The sequence below is a fragment of the Xiphias gladius genome, chromosome 15, assembly GCF_016859285.1.
Source record: "Xiphias gladius isolate SHS-SW01 ecotype Sanya breed wild chromosome 15, ASM1685928v1, whole genome shotgun sequence".
NCBI lineage: Eukaryota > Metazoa > Chordata > Actinopteri > Istiophoriformes > Xiphiidae > Xiphias > Xiphias gladius.
In genome coordinates this window covers 863786-883431 of record NC_053414.1, presented here as the reverse complement: position 1 = coordinate 883431, position 19646 = coordinate 863786, and the positions used below count along the sequence as shown (strand labels likewise).

General features: G+C 41.2%; 1 gene segment (V, D, J or C); it reads left to right on the top strand.

Annotated features, from left to right (window-relative positions):
• Window positions 1-3426: 3426 nt before the first annotated feature.
• LOC120800622 lies at window positions 3427-4160 on the top strand (the record flags this gene model as incomplete). The annotated part of the segment is given in 2 exon segments: window positions 3427-3687; window positions 3778-4160. Coding segments are annotated over 2 exon segments (501 nt in total), but the record flags the coding sequence as incomplete, so codon positions are not given.
• Between the last annotated feature and the right edge of the window lie 15486 nt (window positions 4161-19646).

Here is a 19646-nt window from a genome sequence, read left to right as displayed (position 1 = left end):
GTAAACAGAAGAGCAAGGCCTCAGTCTCTTCATGACCAAAGATGGTAACACTGTACTGGACTAGTGTTGATTAATCAAGTTGAGTTGTTGGGCTCGTGGTTTCCTATTTCCTATACATATGCATGTGAATGTATGTTTGGAAAAATTGACCATTGGATGGAAAGTATACGTTGATATGTACTGACCAACCAGAATGAGTTTCTTTGTTCTCTAGAAAACTATAACAGATTAGTTTTCCTCGCTGTTCGGGAAGACGGGTTTTTTTTTTTTTGGCGACTTATTACCCTATTACTGATCAATAATAATCACATTAATATTCAAATCTGTCAGTGTCTGTGCTTTGTTTGAGTCTGTGTCCAGAGTGTTGACAGAATTTCCACCACATCCTTTTACTCACCCCTGATATTATTAAACCACTCGAAATTAAATGTTACTCAGCTGACTTCTGATGCTAAACTCGTGGTCTGGAAATAATAATTCATGTGGTTCATTATCAGCTGACTTAAGTTGCAGTGATGATAGAAAATAATCTGAAAAGGTGATCTATCATTTAAATAAATCCCACTACCGTCTTGTAAATCCCACTATAAAGAAATCACCAAAACCTTGAAAAAAATGCTGCTACCAGTCTGTTAACCAGGAGGAAGTGTAACAGAGAGAAGTGAAAATACAGATCTAAGACGGAGAGAGATTCAGGGAGGAGCTGAGCTGTTACTGACCTATAGAAGAGAGAGGAACTTCCAGATTCAGCAGAGTTCAATACACAAACCAGAAACATTACCTGTGTTCAACATGCTGTCATTGCATTATTCTGGATTTTCTCTACTGGTTCTCTCCACTCTAACAGGTATGTTAGATAATACAGCACAACAAAAGTTCATAACATCTGAATGTGAACTGTTCACTGAGACTTTACATCATCAAGTAACAGTTATTTTTCCTTTAGGCATCAACTCTCAGGATCTGACTCCAGTCAACAATGAAGAGTTCAGTTCAGAAGGCAGCACTGTTACTCTGTCCTACACATACTCCAAACTGTCACCTGGTGATTATTTCTTCTGGTATCGACAATATCCAGGAAAACCACCAGAGTTCCTGATCTCTCACACAGAAAAAGGAAACACATTAAAGGTTCAGGTCCCTGGACTGTCTGTTAAAGTGAGTGAGGATAAAAGACAAATGGATCTGCAGATCTCCTCTGCTGCAGTGACTGACTCTGCTGTGTACTACTGTGCTCTGCAGCCCACAGTGACAGGAAACACCAGAACTCTGTACAAAAACCTTTGGAGCAAAGACAACAGAATACTCCACAACATCCACTAGAGGGAGTCACACACCGTTAAACTTCAGTGGTTTCTTATGATCCAGTCTAGATTCTATGTACTGAAGAAAAAAGCAGCAGAGAAATGAAGTGTTTGCTGTATCATGAAACAATGAAACTCTGATGATAAGGAGGTTTTGTGAGATGATAACTCAGTGGATGAGGCAGCATTTATAGAAACAAGAACAGAGACATTATTTAAATACCTGGTACCTACTGGGTACAGTACTGGGTAATAAAACTTTCTTCATATCGTATAAATGAAGATCAAAAAGAGAACAGTCGCCTCTTGACATTACATGACACAGATTATATTCTTACATTGTAGTTTCACTCATTCACAATCATTAGTGCAGTGTGTAGGCGATAATATAATATGAGAGGGGAGCTCGGTTACAGCCACAACACAGGGATTTATTTTCATGTCTTCTACTTCACTGTACGATGTGGAATGAGGAAAAGTCAAGAGAGCTGCTCTGGATGCTGAAATAACCTGTCTGAACTGAACTTTGGGAGGAAGAGAATCTCTAAAAAGGTTTATCTCTGGCCCCGCCACTGGAGTCCACCTCAACCAATGAGATCATTTCTGTCTCCAGAGCAGAAATGTTTGAGGAACTAGAAGCTCAATCAGCTTGATGTTGAGGAGAAGGGCTGTGCAGCAGAGAGGCTGTTTAGTTTTTTCATTCTACTGCAGTGGAAGAACATTGTTCATCTGTTTGGCTTCAACAACTCCAAAGACATGTTGCTTTACCTCTTTTTGATTTTATCTCACTTCATAGGTGAGTTTAGGAACAAATGAGTGTCTCATTTAACCTGATGTATTAACCTGATATCCTGTCGCCATTTTACAAAACTTCATGGTCGGAAACGCACAATAATCTGTCTTTGTCATGAAGTTTTGTATAATCCAGTTATGATCTCAGCTACAGTTGAGTTGTTTCTGTCCACAGAGTAAAACTGTACAGTGACATTTTCCACTGTCTTCTCCTCTCAGCCTCATGGACAATGTCAGTCTCATGGCTTCATTTTCTCTACTTTTTCCAGGACTAATAGCTGGAGACACAATCTCTCCTGTAAGAGATGAAGTCAGTGGAGGAGAAGGAGAATCTGTCAAACTCAGTTGTGTCTATGAGACAACCTATACTAATGTTTATCTTCACTGGTACAGACATCATTCTGACCTTCAGGCACCTCAGTTTATACTCTGGAAAGGAGCAAAATCAGCGAGAGATGAGGAATATATTCCTAACAATCGATACGAATCCCAAACAACAGATACATCAACTGAACTGACCATAAACAGACTAACCCTGGCAGACACAGCCCTCTACTACTGTGCTCTAGAGACACAGTGATACAAAGTGTAGAAGAGGCTGTACAAAAACCTGAACACAGATATCTGACTACTCTTCAAAGAGGAGTGAAGTGGTATTCAACCCACAGCTTCATATCAGATGGACTCTGCTAATTCCTGTTTTCTCAGAGTCACTGTGGTGACAGCTGCTAGTGAAACACTGTGGGTGGATTCACATGAGCAGCAAATCCACATCAATGAAGAACCAACTGGATGGTGCTTCAAACACGAGACACCAGGAAAACAAATAAATGGACAATGACGTCCTCACTTAATCCTCTTCATACACTGTGGGTCATTAGGCCACGATGAGCTGCTTCCATTGTTCACTGTCCTTGGCAACATGTAGAGCTACATCCCAAATACACACTAAAGCATTAACTCATAAAACTCTGAAATCATCAGTACTTTATTTTTACAGACATTGAAATCGAAGGAAAAACTCAGCAGAATCAAACTTTAACAGCTCAAGTTTTACCAAGTTTCAACATTGGCTGATTTAAGCTTCCACAACAACTCCGCCATCTTTGTATTTGACCAACAGATACTAAACTGGCAAATCATCCTCAAGAGAAAAACACTCTGAAAAGAACATAAAAAGTCACATGATGATCAAATATTAACCCTCAGTTTACCTGTGATCTTTCTGATAAAAGATATTAAAGGGGCCGTAGCAGGTTCACAACAATTAGTCAATCTCGCTTATTTGTAAAAAGAGAAGCGTGTCACCTCAAATTTCCAATGATGACTTCATACAAGACAAGTTAAGGTAGGAAAGCAGAGCGGTACAAAACTGTGTTGAGTGTAAAGTTGTCAGTAGGGGGGGTAACAGAGGGCTGTGAATGAGCCCTGTCACTGTGATCAGGCTCCTTCTAGTCCACCAACTTAGTGTTGATGAAGACTAAACAGAGACTTCACAGCCTTCGTTATACTTGCTGTAGCTCACAGCGACTCAACACTGCAGATATGACGCCTCTGCTCATCTCAGTGCTGCTGGCTGCTATGTGCCTTGGTATGAACACAACTCAGTTTCTCTGATATCGATCCAACACTGAGACGATTCTCTGACAGCACACTGATACTGTTTGTTGGTGTTTTACAGAATGCAGAGCACAAAAAGACAACGTGCTGCAACCAAAAAGAGATGTGACTGCTACTGAAGGAGAGGCAGTAACACTTGACTGTCTATATAACAGCAGTTCCGCGAGTAATTATCTCTTCTGGTACAAACAGGATGGAAACAACAGCCCCAAGTTCATCCTGAGGCGCTTTAAACTGGATGGAGGGATCACAGCCGATGAGTTCAGGGAGAGATTTTCATCCACTCTGAATTCCGCCTCAAGATCAGTTCCTCTGAAGATCCAGAAGCTTCAGCTGTCTGACTCTGCTGTGTACTACTGTGCTTTGCAGCCCACAGTGACAGGAAACACCAGAACTCTGTACAAAAACCTTTGGAGCAAAGACAACAGAATACTCCACAACATCCACTAGAGGGAGTCACACACACTTTAACTTCAGTGGTTTCTTATGATCCAGTCTAGAATCTTATTACTGGTGATAAAAGCAAAAAACAGAAAATCAGGTAGTAAAAATAAAAGTCAGGATGAGGGAACGCTTGTTTTATACAACACAGACTCTGATGATAATGAGGTGCTGTGGGATGTTATTGATATTAACAATAAGACGTCCCAACTAATTGCAACAGCAAATCCTCTCACATCTAACAGACTTCAAATTCATATTTGTACATTAATTATATTTGTGAGGCTGCCCAACTGACGAAATGTGATAAAAGGAATTAATTGATGAAAGCAATATATTTGCGTAAATTCGAGTGGTCATCACATGTAATAGTCTAATATGTTTAATGTTATACTTTTTATTCACAGTATTATAAATTAGAAAATTCAATTCAATTCAATTTTATTTATAGGAGCCAAATCATAACAGAGGTTATTTCAGGTCACTTTTCATGTAGAGCAGTAGAGACTCCTTGTTACAGAGATCCATCACTTGGCGACAGGGGTGAGAAAAACCTCCCTTTCAACATGTAGAAACCTTGAACAGAACCCAGCTCATAATGGGGGGGGGGCATAGCACAGTAGACGTATAACATTAAGACGTTTAACAATAATGAGACTAATAATAAAACTAATAATTAAAAGAATAAGGTGAATAATAGTACTAATAAAACTAAATAATGATAGATATTATAATTAATAATAATAGATGATAATCATAATATTTGAAGCAGGGGGCAGTAGGTGGTTTGCAATCACAGATCCAGACTCTGCAGAACCAGGGGCAGAAATACCTGCAGAGAGCGACAGGAGGAGAGAGGAGAGAGACCAGAAAGGACAAAACTACGAGAGAGAGGAGAAGACAAGTTAGTAACGAGCACCGATGCCATATGAATGCGTGCAGATGGAGAGGAAAAGGAGGAGAGGGGAGCTTGGTGCATCATGGGAAGTCACCCGTCAGTCTAGGCCTACAGCAGCATAACTAGGGGATGGTTCAAGACCAGCCTGAGCCAGACCTGACTGGGGTCTAAGAGACAGGTTGATGGTTTAGATGAAGACATTGTTGAGGTTATTGGTGAAGGTTGATGGGAGAGAAACTGTCTAATTATACATCAGGTTTTGCAGCTGTTTCTAAGGCTCCTGTGTTTGAAGATAAGTTGGTGCCAGAGGTGGTGAACTTTGTCTCCAATAGTTAGAATTTTATCATTAAAGAAGCTCATGAAATCGTCACTACTGAGAGCTATAGGAATACATGGATCAATGAAGCTATGACTCTCTGTCAGCCTGGCTACAGTGCTGAAAAGAAACCTAGGGTTGTTTTTGTTTTCCTCTAATAAATTGAGTTATAGGCTGTTCTGGCATTACAGAGGGCCTTCCTATATGTTTTAAGACTATCATGCCAGGCTAAGTGGGAAGCAAGTGGTAGAACGCCATATCCTTTCAAGTTTTCGCCTAGTTTGCTTTAATATACGGGTTTGGGAGTTAAACCATGGAGCTAACCTCCTTTGTTTTATTATCTTCTTTTTTAGAGGGGCAATGGAGTCGAGTGTCATTCTCATTGAACCTGCAGCAATATCAACAAGATGGTCAATTTGGGAGGGACTAAAGTTAGCATAGGAGTCCTCTGTTATATTGAAACACGGAAGTGAATTAAGTGCTGATGGAATCAGTTCCTTAAATTTAGCTACAGCACTGTCAGACAGACATCTAGAAAAGACATTTCTGCCTCATAGTGTGTAATTTAGGCATTTAGGCTAACTAAATCATCATGACACAGCCAGGTTTCAGTGAGACTAAATATATCAATATAATGATCTGATACTAGATCATTTACGAATACGGCTTTGGATTGGAGCGATCTAATGTTTAAGAGTCCACATTTAATTCTCCTTCTTTTGTTGTACTTCTGCAGAGGTGGTCTTAATTTGTATGAGGTTTCTGTGTACAACTCCTCTTCTGTTTCTTTTTGAGTTAATTAGTTTAGGTGGTCGGGGGCAGACACAGTCTCTATGGGGGTTTGGGTGGGTGACTGCTGTAATGGAAGCACAGAGAAGCCTGTAAGACTGCAACTCTGCCTCCCGATCTCAACTCTGGGTTGTCATGGTTTTGGTCTACTAATAAACTCAGTCAGATTTCTAGATATGAGAGCTTCTCCATCCAAAGTGGGATGTATGCCGTCTCTCCTGATCAGACCGGGTCTTCCCCCAAAAGTCCGCCAGTTATCTACAAAGCCCACGTTGTTTGGTGGACACCACCTCGACAGCCAGCAGTTATACATGTCATTGCTGGTCAGATTAGGCAGGGGCCCGGAGAAAACTACGGAGTCCGACATTGTCTTTGGAAATGTAAACACCGACTCTGCATTAATTTTTGTAACCTCCGATTGGCGTGATCAGGTATCATTACCACAGACGTGAATAACAATCTTACTATATTTACATTTATCCTTAGCCAGCAGTTTTAAGTAGGATTCAACGTCGCCCGCTCTGGCCCCGGGAATACATTTGACTATGGTCGTCGATGTCGCTAACTTCACGTTTCTCAAGATAGAGCTGCCAATAACCAGAATTGGTTTCTCAGCGAGAGTGTCGCTGAGTGGGGAGTATCTGTTTGAAACGTTAACTGGTTGGTGGTGAACCACGGGCTTCTGCTTAGGGCTACGCTTCTTGTTACGGACATTCACCCAGCCGCTTGGCTTCCCGGCTGCTCGGGAGCTGCCGGGGGGAGAGAGGGAGCTAGACTGGGTTGGCTCGTACCGGCTAATGGGGGCTGGCTAACAGCAGCAGTTAACGATTTGGTTTCCATGGTGCGGAGCCATGGTTCCAATTGACTAAGCCTCGCCTCCATCACTGCAAATAAACTACGTTTATTACACGTACCATTATCGCTAAAGGAGGCAGAGGAATAACTAAACATGTGACACACCGAGCAAGACAGAGCGGGAGAGTGAGAAACCATCGCTAACTGCTAAGCTAAAGTAACTAGTGGATGTAGAAGCGTGTAAACAACTGTACAGTAGCGAGGAAGTCGCTAGAAGAAAGAGAGAGCTAAGAGGGCTTAAGCAGAACTAATGTACGTTTAAACGTAGAGCGGGTAATTGGCTGCTGTAATGAAGAAAAATAGCAAAATTAACTGGGTAGAGGCAGAGCAGTAAAACTCGCTACCAGTCACACGGAAGCTGGCAACTGGAAATGAGACAATACGCTTACCTCAGCACGTCAGCACGTCAGAAAACAATGGATCAAGAATCGAGAAAAGTGCATGTGTATAACAATACGCAACACAATCAGGACTTCCATTTGTAAAAACTGTCACTTGTTGGTCTGTATTAAGATGGTAGCTTTTTATTACCTGAACAAATTATGTAATTGTATGAAAATCAATATTAGAGCAGTAAAACCACACCGGTTCTTGGAGATGTGAGTAAAGGCAGGAAAGCAGTTAAATCACCCTTTATCTGTTTACTTCTCTCCTACTGTCTGTGCTCACATATACAGTAATTTAATGCAGCTGAATTCCCAATGAAGCCGTTCTCATTTACATGTTTTTCTGTTTCTGTTGTCAGACGACGGAACAAGTATGAAACAGTGACTGAAACGTGGCCCATTGAGACGACATGTTAACCAGCAGTCACTTCCAAGCTGCTGCTCTGCTGCTAAAATCCTGCTTTCGTAACCAGGACGTCGTCTGACAGAATCACCAGACACTTAAGTTAAAGACAACGACTGTGCTGTGATTTCAGATAAATTTACCTGTAAAATGATCAGTCAGAGAGAAAGTTAGAAGCTCATCCGCATTGTGAGCTTTTCTCGATAAAAGTGTCAGCTGAATAAAGATGTTTTTAGGGAATCAAAGTGCGACATTGAATACTGGAAAGAAGCAGACGAACTGTAATTCAGAGAAAAACTGAAATTGGAATCATATAGAAGTATTTCATGATAATCTGATGTGTATGGACATTAAGCCATTTTTTTCCCGCAGTAATAGTGGATTGCGTCATGTTTCACATAATGAAAACACAAGGTTATGAATTTCCAAGGACTTAAATGAACATGTAATCTATCTGCTGCCGTGCAAACCTATGGACTTGGAATCACATCCCATGGTTAAAGTTTTCACTTGTGTCAGTGAATGTGGTCCTTCAACTGAACAGAAACTGTATGGTTATTTACATTGGCAAGAAAGAGTAAGCGAAGCCTTTGGAATTATCCGCATTTATGTATAAATTTGTCCTAAAACGTGTTCAAATCTTCATCTAGGTTACAACTGTGAACAAACACAATCTATTTCAACTAGTAACACACAAATCATTGTATTGTTCTTCTCCATATCGAAAACATCCTTCAAACACTCACAGTGTAGCTTGGAAAAAGTATGTGATACCCTCGTCTAATTACATCAACTAAAGTTAATTGGAAACCTGGAGTCCAGTCAGTGAGACCAGATTGGAGGTGTGGGTTAGAGCTACTGTGACTCATAAAAAGGACTCAAACATTTTGAGTTTGTTATTCAACCAGGCCTCATAAACAAGATCTCAGAAGACGCAGGATCAAGAATTGTTGGTTTGTTCAAAGCTGGAGACGTTTAAAGAGTCACCTCAAAGAGTTTAAACATTCATCAGTCCACAGTCAGACAAACTGTCTGTAAACAGAGACACTTTAGTTCTGTGACTACTCTCCCTAGGGGTTGGCGTCCAATCAAGATGACTCCAAAGTCTCAAAGCAGAATGATCAATCAATGAGGTAAAAAAAGAGGCCCAGAGTAACAGCTAAATGCTTACAGGAATCATGAAGTGGGTTGACATCTCTGTTCGTGAGTCTTTCATACGCAGATCATGGAGCACAGTGTCCAGGGCAGGGCACCACGGGCGAAGCTGCTGCTCTCCCACAAAAACATCACTGCACACCTGAAGTTTACCAAACAGCAGCTCGACACTGCACAACACTACTGGGAAAATGTTTTGGGGACTGAACCAAGGTTTAATTGTTTGGGAAGAACACCCAGCACTATGCATGGTGTAAGAAAGACTCTGCATACCAACATGAAAACATCATCCCAGCGGTGAAGTACGGGGGAGGGATCATCGTGATTGGGGGCTTTCTCTGCCTCTGGACCTGGAAGACTCACCATCGTCGAGGGTAAAATGAATTCCCAGGTTTATCAAGGCATCTTACAGGATAATGCCAGGGTGGCTGTACGCTAGTTGAACCTCAGTAGAAGTTGGGAGACGCAGCAGGAGAATGACTCTAAACATCAAATTAGATCTACTACAGAATGAATTCAAACGGTCCAACGTTCCTCCTGAACGCTCTGCAGATCTGATCCACAGCTACTGGAAGAGCTTGTTGAGGTTCCAGCAGTTATTAAATCCAAGGGTTCACTGACTTTTTCCACCAGAACTAAACTTTTAATGGGACACGACATGAACGATTGTAACTGTTTGTGTATTATTATCTTAAGCATGTTGCATTTGTCAATACCCGTGACTTAGATGAAGCGCAGATCACATTTTATGACCAGTAATGCAGAAAACCAGGTCATTCCAAAGGTTTCACTTACTTTTTCTTGCCACTGTGGTTAAAGTGTCTGTAACGTAGATCAATAAAAATAATGTTACGTTATGGTCAGACTGTTAATTGGAAAAGAGTGTGGTGCGGTATTTCTTTACCATTACATAGTGACCAACTATTAAGGTATATAATGATTCATAAATGATCCTTCAGACACTGTCTGTTAAAGATGGTTGAACGATGATGATTAAACAGATTTAGAGAGGAACCAAACTATGACTAATGCAGGAAGAGACAAACTGTTTCTGTGTTAATACAAAACAGACGTTCAAGTTTCTCAGGAGCTGTTCTGGATAAGAATGTCAGCTGAATACCTGAAAATCTTTGTGGAATTTGTGGTTGTTTGAAGCAATAATATGTAAAATCAACTGATCCTTCTCAGTTTGAACTCCACATTTGACAAATCACACAATTTAATCAAGCTTCTTCATAAACTGGTTGGAATCACAGCCTCACATCTTGATTGATTTAATTATCACCTGTTGAATAAGAGTTTCTCTGTCCGCTCTGGTTGTAACTTCTGGTGATGTACCACACGGTTGAGTCCTAGATCCTCTCATTTTCTATTTGATGTTACTGTTGGGTGAAATTTCTCATAAAACATAAACATTATATGAAATATTTGTACCTTCCATTAAGAACCTGTTATGTTGGCAGCAGGACTTTTATTTTAGCCTCTTTATGAAAAGGTGAGAGCTGGTGTTGCCAAACTTCTCTCAGCTGAGTGAATCAGAATCTGACATCCTTTTATTTCTACAGCTGAAACAACCTGCTGCTACCAGTCTGTTAACAGGAAAATAAAGATCTATGAGAGACACGAAGATTCAGGGAGGAGCTGAGCTGTTACTGACCTATAGAAGAGAGAGGAACTTCCAGATTCATCAGAGTTCAATACACAAACCAGAAACATTACCTGTATTCAACATGCTGTCATTGCATTTTTCTGGATTTTCTCTACTGGTTCTCTCCACTCTAACAGGTATGTTAGATTATGCAGCACAAGAAAAGTTTACAACATCTGAATGTGAACTGTTCACTGAGACTTTTACATCATCAAATAACAGTTATTTTTCCTTTAGGCATCAACTGTGAAGATCTGACTACAGTCAATAAAGAAGAGTTCAGTTCAGAAGGCAGCACTGTTACTCTGTCCTACACATACTCCAAAGCTGCTGCTGCTTACTTCTTCTGGTATCGACAATATCCAGGAAAACCACCAGAGTTCCTCATCTCTCACTCTGCTTGAGGAACAGTGGGAACTGCTTCAGTCCCTGGACTGAAGATTAAAGTGGAGAAAAACCAAATCAACATGAACATCTCCTCTGCTGCAGTGACTGACTCTGCTGTGAAGCCCACAGTGACAGCAAACCCACAGTCTCTGTACAAAAACACAAGCTGACACACTGACAAGCTGCTGGAAGCCTTTTTTCCACGGTGGAACGCAGCTTTTTACCTCCACTAGAGGGCGACATTATCCAGTAGGCGGTGCACTGCTGCTGCACTGCGTTCAACCATTCTGTCAATAATAACTGCTGCTGTGAAGAGAACAATTCTCAGACTGAATGTTGAACATCAGCTAGTTTCTCCTGCTGATTTAAACCTTGTTGTAGAGATGGAACTTTGGCTGTGGATTATTCTCGCTGCTCTTTTCTTTGGTAAGATGGAAAGAACAAAACGTTTCCTCTGAAAACACTTCAACATGTTACTGAGCTGTAGAGTCAGTGCTTTTAATGATTATTATACAGAAAATCAGAGCAGATCATTTCTGCCGACATTTGTAACCTTGTAAAAGCACTTTGTGTGTCTGACTCTCTGGGCAGGTAACTGTTTAAACCACTGATTGTTCTCCTTTAATCAATCATCTTCATTGATTCGTCTCTTCCTCTGCATGTTCTGTTCTTCCCCAGAGTGTAAAGGAGAAGACAGAGTGATCCAGCCAACAGGAGATGTCATTGCTACTGAAGGAGAGACAGTTACACTCGGTTGTACATTTGAGACCAGTGACACGGGACCTTATCTGTTCTGGTACAAACAAGAAGCAAATGACTTCCCAAAGTTCATGTTGAAATGTTTCTCAAAAACAGTACAAAATGCTGAAGAGTTCCCAAAAGACAGATTTAATGCTGAACTCAACAAGACATCAGTTCCTCTGAAGATCCAGAAGCTTCAGCTGACTGACTCTGCTGTGTACTACTGTGCTCTGCAGCCCACAGTGACAGGAAACACCAGAACTCTGTACAAAAACCTTTGGAGTAAAGACAACAGAATACTCCACAACATCCACTAGAGGGAGTCACACACCGTTAAACTTCAGTGGTTTCTTATGATCCAGTCTAGATTCTATGTACTGAAGAAAAAAGCAGCAGAGAAATGAAGTGTTTGCTGTATCATGAAACAATGAAACTCTGATGATAAGGAGGTTTTGTGAGATGATAACTCAGTGGATGAGGCAGCATTTATAGAAACAAGAACAGAGACATTATTTAAATACCTGGTACCTACTGGGTACAGTACTGGGTAATAAAACTTTCTTCATATCGTATAAATGAAGATCAAAAAGAGAACAGTCGCCTCTTGACATTACATGACACAGATTATATTCTTACATTGTAGTTTCACTCATTCACAATCATTAGTACACAGGGATTTATTTTCATGTCTTCTACTTCACTGTACGATGTGGAATGAGGAAAAGTCAAGAGAGCTGCTCTGGATGCTGAAATAACCTGTCTGAACTGAACTTTGGGAGGAAGAGAATCTCTAAAAAGGTTTATCTCTGGCCCCGCCCACTGGAGTCCACCTCAAACAATGAGATTATTTCTGTCTCCAGAGCAGAAATGTTTGAGGAACTAGAAGCTCAATCAGCTTGATGTTGAGGAGAAGGGCTGTGCAGCAGAGAGGCTGTTTAGTTTTTTCATTCTACTGCAGTGGAAGAACATTGTTCATCTGTTTGGCTTCAACAACTCCAAAGACATGTTGCTTTACCTCTTTTTGATTTTATCTCACTTCATAGGTGAGTTTAGGAACAAAGGAGTGTCTCATTTAACCTGATGTATTAACCTGATATCTTGCCGCCATTTTAGAAAACTTCATGGTCGGAAACGCACAATAATCTGTCTTTGTCATGAAGTTTTGTATAATCCAGTTATGATCTCAGCTACAGTTGAGTTGTTTCTGTCCACAGAGTAAAACTGTACAGTGACATTTTCCACTGTCTTCTCCTCTCAGCCTCATGGACAATGTCAGTCTCATGGCTTCATTTTCTCTACTTTTTCCAGGACTAATAGCTGGAGACACAATCTCTCCTGTAAGAGATGAAGTCAGTGGAGGAGAAGGAGAATCTGTCAAACTCAGTTGTGTCTATGAGACAACCAGTGATTATGTTTATCTTCACTGGTACAGACATCATTCTGACCTTCAGGCACCTCAGTTTATACTCTGGAAAGGAGCAAAATCATGGAGAGATCGGGAATATATTCCTAACAATCGATACGAATCCCAAACAACAGATACATCAACTGAACTGACCATAAACAGACTAACCCTGGCAGACACAGCCCTCTACTACTGTGCTCTAGAGACACAGTGATACAAAGTGTAGAAGAGGCTGTACAAAAACCTGAACACAGATATCTGACTACTCTTCAAAGAGGAGGGAAGTGGTATTCAACCCACAGCTTCATATCAGATGGACTCTGCTAATTCCTGTTTTCTCAGAGTCACTGTGGTGACAGCTGCTAGTGAAACACCGTGGGAGGATTCACATGAGCAGCAAATCCACATCAATGAAGAACCAACTGGATGGTGCTTCAAACACGAGACACCAGGAAAAACAACAAGAAAATAAACAAATAAATAACTTCAGATTGACAACACTGAGAAATCAACTCTGGATTTATGATCGTTTATATGTTCAGGCATGAAAATCCAGAGCAGAACCACAGTTCATCAGCTGAAGAGTAAAAGTGGCAGAATTTAAACAAATAGCAGCTTTCACAAAAACTCCACCGTCTTTTCTGTCGACCTGACGCTGCTGTGGAAAATGACAAGTTCCAGATTTCCCCTTTTAATCAAAGTACAGTCTTTCATTTCTGATCCAAAAGAAAAAGACTCAAATATGAAAAGTCTGATTGTGTCTGAATACTCAGTCTTTTCACTTCATGTGGTATTTTTACGTTGAGAAAAAAAACAAGGGGCAGTGGCAGGTTCAGAATCATCAGCACCTTTAATATTTTAGGTAAACGTTCCAGCTGTAAAACAGGACACGTGTCAGCTCAATCGACAGCGGCGACTACACTAAAGTTGTGGGGCCACTGTCTGAAGGAAAACACGGGTTCAAGACACTAAGAGCAGGTTTTGAAATTGTGCCTCTTCGCTGCCCCCAGTGGTAGTAAACATGCGAGGGACACTGAGATGAAAACACTGGCAGCAACAAAACAGGTCTTGGCTTTTTTCTGAAACTGGACGAAGGCACAAGTCCGATCTCCTGGCACACCTGGGTGAGACCAGCTATTTTTTACTGTGTTGGAGACCAGTGGAGGAAGCACAAACCTGGTGCAGTGCAGTGCTTTGAGAAGAGGTTGGAAGAAAGACTCATTCCAGTGTTTGTATGAGCAACACAGACTCAACAGGTGACCTGTCTTCTGCAAATTCCTGATTGAAATCAGTGAAATATTGACTACACCACTTGTAAAACCATGTGTTTGCATGAAGTAGTCGTCTGAGCCGGGGGAAATGTAGACGCGGTTTTAGACCAAAATGAGAACCAAAGTTGTTCTGCGCCGCCCGATCAACATAAACACGACATGAGCTGCACCACTGCACCAACCTCAGAACAAGTGGATTGGTTTTCAACCAGGACGTTACCAGGAATATTCACTAATGAAGTACTGCTAATGGAAAATTACATTGGGAGTGCATTGGAGAGACTGCTGGATTGGTATACCATAACTCATAGACTAAACCAGCTTTTTTTTAAAAATCAGACTCCACAGGTATTAATTACAGCCCCAAATACATGATGGGTTCGTCCAGCAATAATGAAGGAGCCTCACAGAAAACAATGGGGACACAGTTGATCTGAAGACCTCACACTAACGAGATTTAGTGGGAAAAACTTTTTTGAAATAAAGTTCATGTAACAAGATACACTAGACAGGATAGTTTAACACGAAAACCTTGTAGAACAACATCTGTAGAAAACGTAAAACCAACTGGTCAAATGGTTCAGGAATTTTGAAGGGAGTCACACACTGTTAAACTTCAATGGTTTCTTATGATCCAGTCGAGATTCACTTTACTCTCAGGCAGGATCGTGATGAAAAGCTTTAGAAATGGAGCCACTGCTTTGGTAACCATGCCAACACACTTAAATTCTGGTTCAAATGTTATATGTTTAAAATTTTTAAGAAGACAAGCCAAAATTAAAAGTAAGGAGTCCTTTAATAAATAACAGTTGAATGCAGAGAAAAATATCTTTGATGTGATGTTTTTCAAAGGAGGTCGTCTCATTTAAGAATAAAACTAAAAATATACCTTAAGTGTATAACTAGGTAATGACTTGGAAGATATTAGTAGCAGATCTGAAGTGTTTTCAAATCACGTCTCACAAAAGGTTGATAATGAAGTCTTGTTCGATGGCATCTGTATAAAATGAGGTGTTGTTTATAGAAATGAGAGACTATCACACAGCAAATCCTCTGACAACCAAGCTAACAGCTGAGACGCTTCTACCAAGGGTGTCCCCTTTCTCTCCACTGCTGTTTTATCCTTAAGGAATAAATGATTCAAATGTCCGTTCTGTAAAAAAGGCATGATGTCCAGGTCCTCACTTAGGATCTGTAGAATATATCGGATCCATTCTGGAAGTTGAAACTTTGCTAACGCAAGCCCGGCCCGTGAAATGATTTACAGAAGAAAAAATTCACAGCTGAGCGAGTGACAGTGAACCATGAAATTACAGGATGGAGAATCTGACGTGCAAATAATCTTCCTCTCTGGAGCTCAGATTCAACCTGGTAGGTGATTTATTTTTGTAAAGTCTTCTCATGATTTGATTAGTCCCCAGATGTGACACAAATGTAATGATGTGAATAATACTGTGTGACTTAAGATTTTCAGATGTAATTAATTTGGCTGCCATGTGTCAATGAATAGTGGCAAATTATCTGATTAAAGGTCTGACCCAGTAGGGACCTTCTTATGTAGTGTCATTTGTAAATCAGTGCTGCCTCATCAGCTACTTCTTACTTGATGTAAGTGATGTCCTGTTGTCGATAAAGCCACCAGAACAGAGACAAACACCCTGTTTGTCAGAGTTGTGAGAGGAATGAACAATGGATTAAGAGAGGAGCAAAACTGGGACTCAAATAGAGAAAAGACACGAGTGTTTGATCCAAAACACAGACAGATTCTCTTCATCTTTAAGATGCTAAGAGTTAATATCAAAACCTTCAAAGGATAGATGTGTTTGGTACACACATGATCCCTGGTTATGTTTCACAACACAAAAAAATATATCATTGATTGGATTGAGGAAACACTCAAGTTAGATAAACTCAACCACAACAGCAGTTCAATTTTGAAAGTTATATTACAGCAAAGGGAAGAAAGAAAAAGACCAGGTCAAAACCTAGTATATAGCTGGACACTCCTTTATCTGTTTACTTCTCTCCTACTGACTGTGCTCAAATATACAGTCATTTAATGCAGCTGAATTCCCAATGAAGCCGTTCTCATTTACATGTTTTTCTGTTTCTGTTGTTAGACGACAGAACAAGTATGAAACAGTGACTGAAACGTGGCCCATTAAGACGACATGTTAACCAGCAGTCACTTCCAAGCTGCTGCTCTGCTGCTAAAATCCTGGTTCCATAACCACGACGTCTTCTACGGAAAGTAGCTAAGGTTTGTCCAGAAAGTTGTTAGATTTATCGCCTGGTGCTTTTGTGAAGAAAAGTCACTAAATGGGTGAGAAAAGTCTGTAAATCTAGCGACAAAGTTGCTCAGTTGGCAACGCTGCCTGTAACCCCCCCTGATTAGTCAACAGAAACTCTTTGTGCTAATTCATTTGAAAGAAATAGAAACAATGGGGAAGATCCAACACTCGATGGCCGACCAGTGTTGTAACTTTATCACTCACTCAGTCGGTCACGGACATTTGCGTTTATACGGCTGGCCCCACTGTTGTGGTCCAGCCTAAAACACAAAATTCTTCATACTCAAGTCCAGTTCCAAATGTTCAGTTCAGTTCATTAAATAACACAAATCTCCACTTCGGGATTTCCTGGCATCCCACAAACAAAAGTCAAAACAAGTAAGTTTTTCCAAAGACAGTTCAGTCCAGTTCACTCACAAAAAAATCCACAAAACCCCAAAGTGTGAGTCAAGAAGGACAAAAAAAAAGAACAAACAGTCACCAGGCTTCCACAGATTCACACTTACGGTGGTGAGTCTTTTATACGCCGTTGTCGGGTCTCCGGAGATGTTTAGTTGTCAGATCCCTGGCAGTTCCCTGGAAATGGTGAGAGGAGCGAAGATACTTTGCCAGGGTCACGGGGATAAACACCCGCATGTGGTTCGAACGCAGGCTTAACACATCGCAAATGCCTGGGGCAGACTTACCAAGTGTTTCCTGTGCACAAATGACATCTGGTTTACTGGATAAATCATCTACATCCTCTTTTAATACCTGTCCGTGATCCGACAAACTTCTAGCATTCCATTGTAGCAGGAGGACCATTATTAGTACTCTCCAACCCCTGATTGCTGCTGGCTTGGTTGAATTCCGAGATCGTTCCTCACCTCCTTCCATCTCAGCCCGCTGATATCTAGACGATGACCTGCCGCCTTCACGACTAACCGTACTCTCTCCGTTTTGGCTTTAACTTCCATTGTAGCATTTACTACTCCTGCTATGAAAGTGACTGGCACTCTTCCCTCATTTGCCTGGTCAGAATCTTGTGTGGGTTGTTTTCCTGCTCTGTTTCTTTCTTCAGTTCCTCCTCTGACTCACCATCTTCACAGCCTCTGCATACGTGACCTTTCTGTGAGCTCTTACCTGCTGTATTCCCATTTCCCTTTTCATCACTTCACATCCCCTATAAGCCACACTGTGATTGCCACCACAATTACAACATTTTGGTTGTTCCAGATTACATTGCCCATACTCATGATCTTCACCACATCTGGTACATCCTCTTCTGCTTTTACATTTCATGGCTGTATGACGGAACCTTTGACATTTGTAACAGCTCATTGGCTTTGGTACGTACTCCTTACGCTGTAACTCAAGAAGCTTAGAGTCACTTTCTTTGGGAGGACTTGCTCCTCAAAATCCAGCACAACAAACTCACTATCTTCCCTCACTCCTTCTAGAGTTACCTGCAACCCCCAAGCACCTTTCAGAATTCCTCCCTCTAAGTTTGATTTAACTTCCTCTGTCGTGACTCCGACTGGCCCCCACCAAATCACTCCCTTACTCCACTCACTCGCTCTTTCAATACAGCTTGCACTTGCCACTTTAAACAGCTCTATTTCTCTCATGCTGTCAGCCTGCTCTCTCGCTTCTCCACTTGTGCCAACAATCAACAAAGTTCCATCTTTCAAAAACGTAGCCATGTGTATATCCCCAATCTGGTTTCTTGATACAGTTGTCAATTTCACCCGACTCATGGAAGAAATTCCTCTCTCCTCACCAAACTTCCTCAGCTCTCTCCTCTATTCCTCTCCCATACCCTCCACTGCTCCTGATTTTCTTTGCACTGGCCCCAGCAAAGTTATTTACTCCTCACTACCTTGGCTTACCTCCATACTGTCATTACTATGAGCTCTATCAGAAACTCCCCACTCTGGTCCAGTCACAGCACAGTTGTGCCGTCCCACCACAGCTTTCGTCAGCTCATTGGGTTTCTCCATTCTTGTTAGTTCTCCTAGTTTCGGACCTCCAGCTGAAAAACATGCCTTTGTCCCATGATCATCCGTCAGACTTCTCTGACGGTTTTGTTGAGAAGTTTCAACCGTATGATTCTGCACACCAAACTCCCGCTACTAGCCGAGGCCGACATCTGAGCCTGTCGCCACACTGATTTGTGTGTCTTATCATAAAGGAAGGTAACGGGGCTGGACACTCTGAAAGCAGGTAAATCAGAGCCATATCACTGGTTGACAGGACTGGTGGGGTGTGGAGGTGGGTGAATAAAAACCCATTATCAACGTGACTCAGGCCTTGGCCAAAATCCTCACACTGATTATTATGTTGACATAATAATGCAATCTATAATTTAGTCTTATAACTGTGCCAGACAAACACAAACAGCAAAAATTACAAGACTTTCAAGTCATCATAACAACTATTGTTTCCAGAATAGCATTTTTACATGGTGCAGTCATTAATATAAACCCATCAGTGGTTATAATTTGGCTGATCGCCACAACGAACAGTCTGTTTGTGACTTTGTTTCTGGTCACAATAAGAGGTAGGTGAGATATTTAACATTGACAGAGTTTTACTGATTTATGAACTGTTTGATCATAAAGTTACAGAGTCATCTCTTCCTTTAGGCGTCAACTGTGAAGGTCTGACTCCAGTCAACAATGAAGAGTTCAGTTCAGAAGGCAGCACTGTTACTCTGTCCTACACATACTCCAAAGCTGCTGCTGCTTACTTCTTCTGGTATCGACAATATCCAGGAAAACCACCAGAGTTCCTCATCTCTCACTCTGCTTGAGGAACAGTGGGAACTGCTTCAGTCCCTGGACTGAAGATTAAAGTGGAGAAAAACCAAATCAACATGAACATCTCCTCTGCTGCAGTGACTGACTCTGCTGTGAAGCCCACAGTGACAGCAAACCCACAGTCTCTGTACAAAAACACAAGCTGA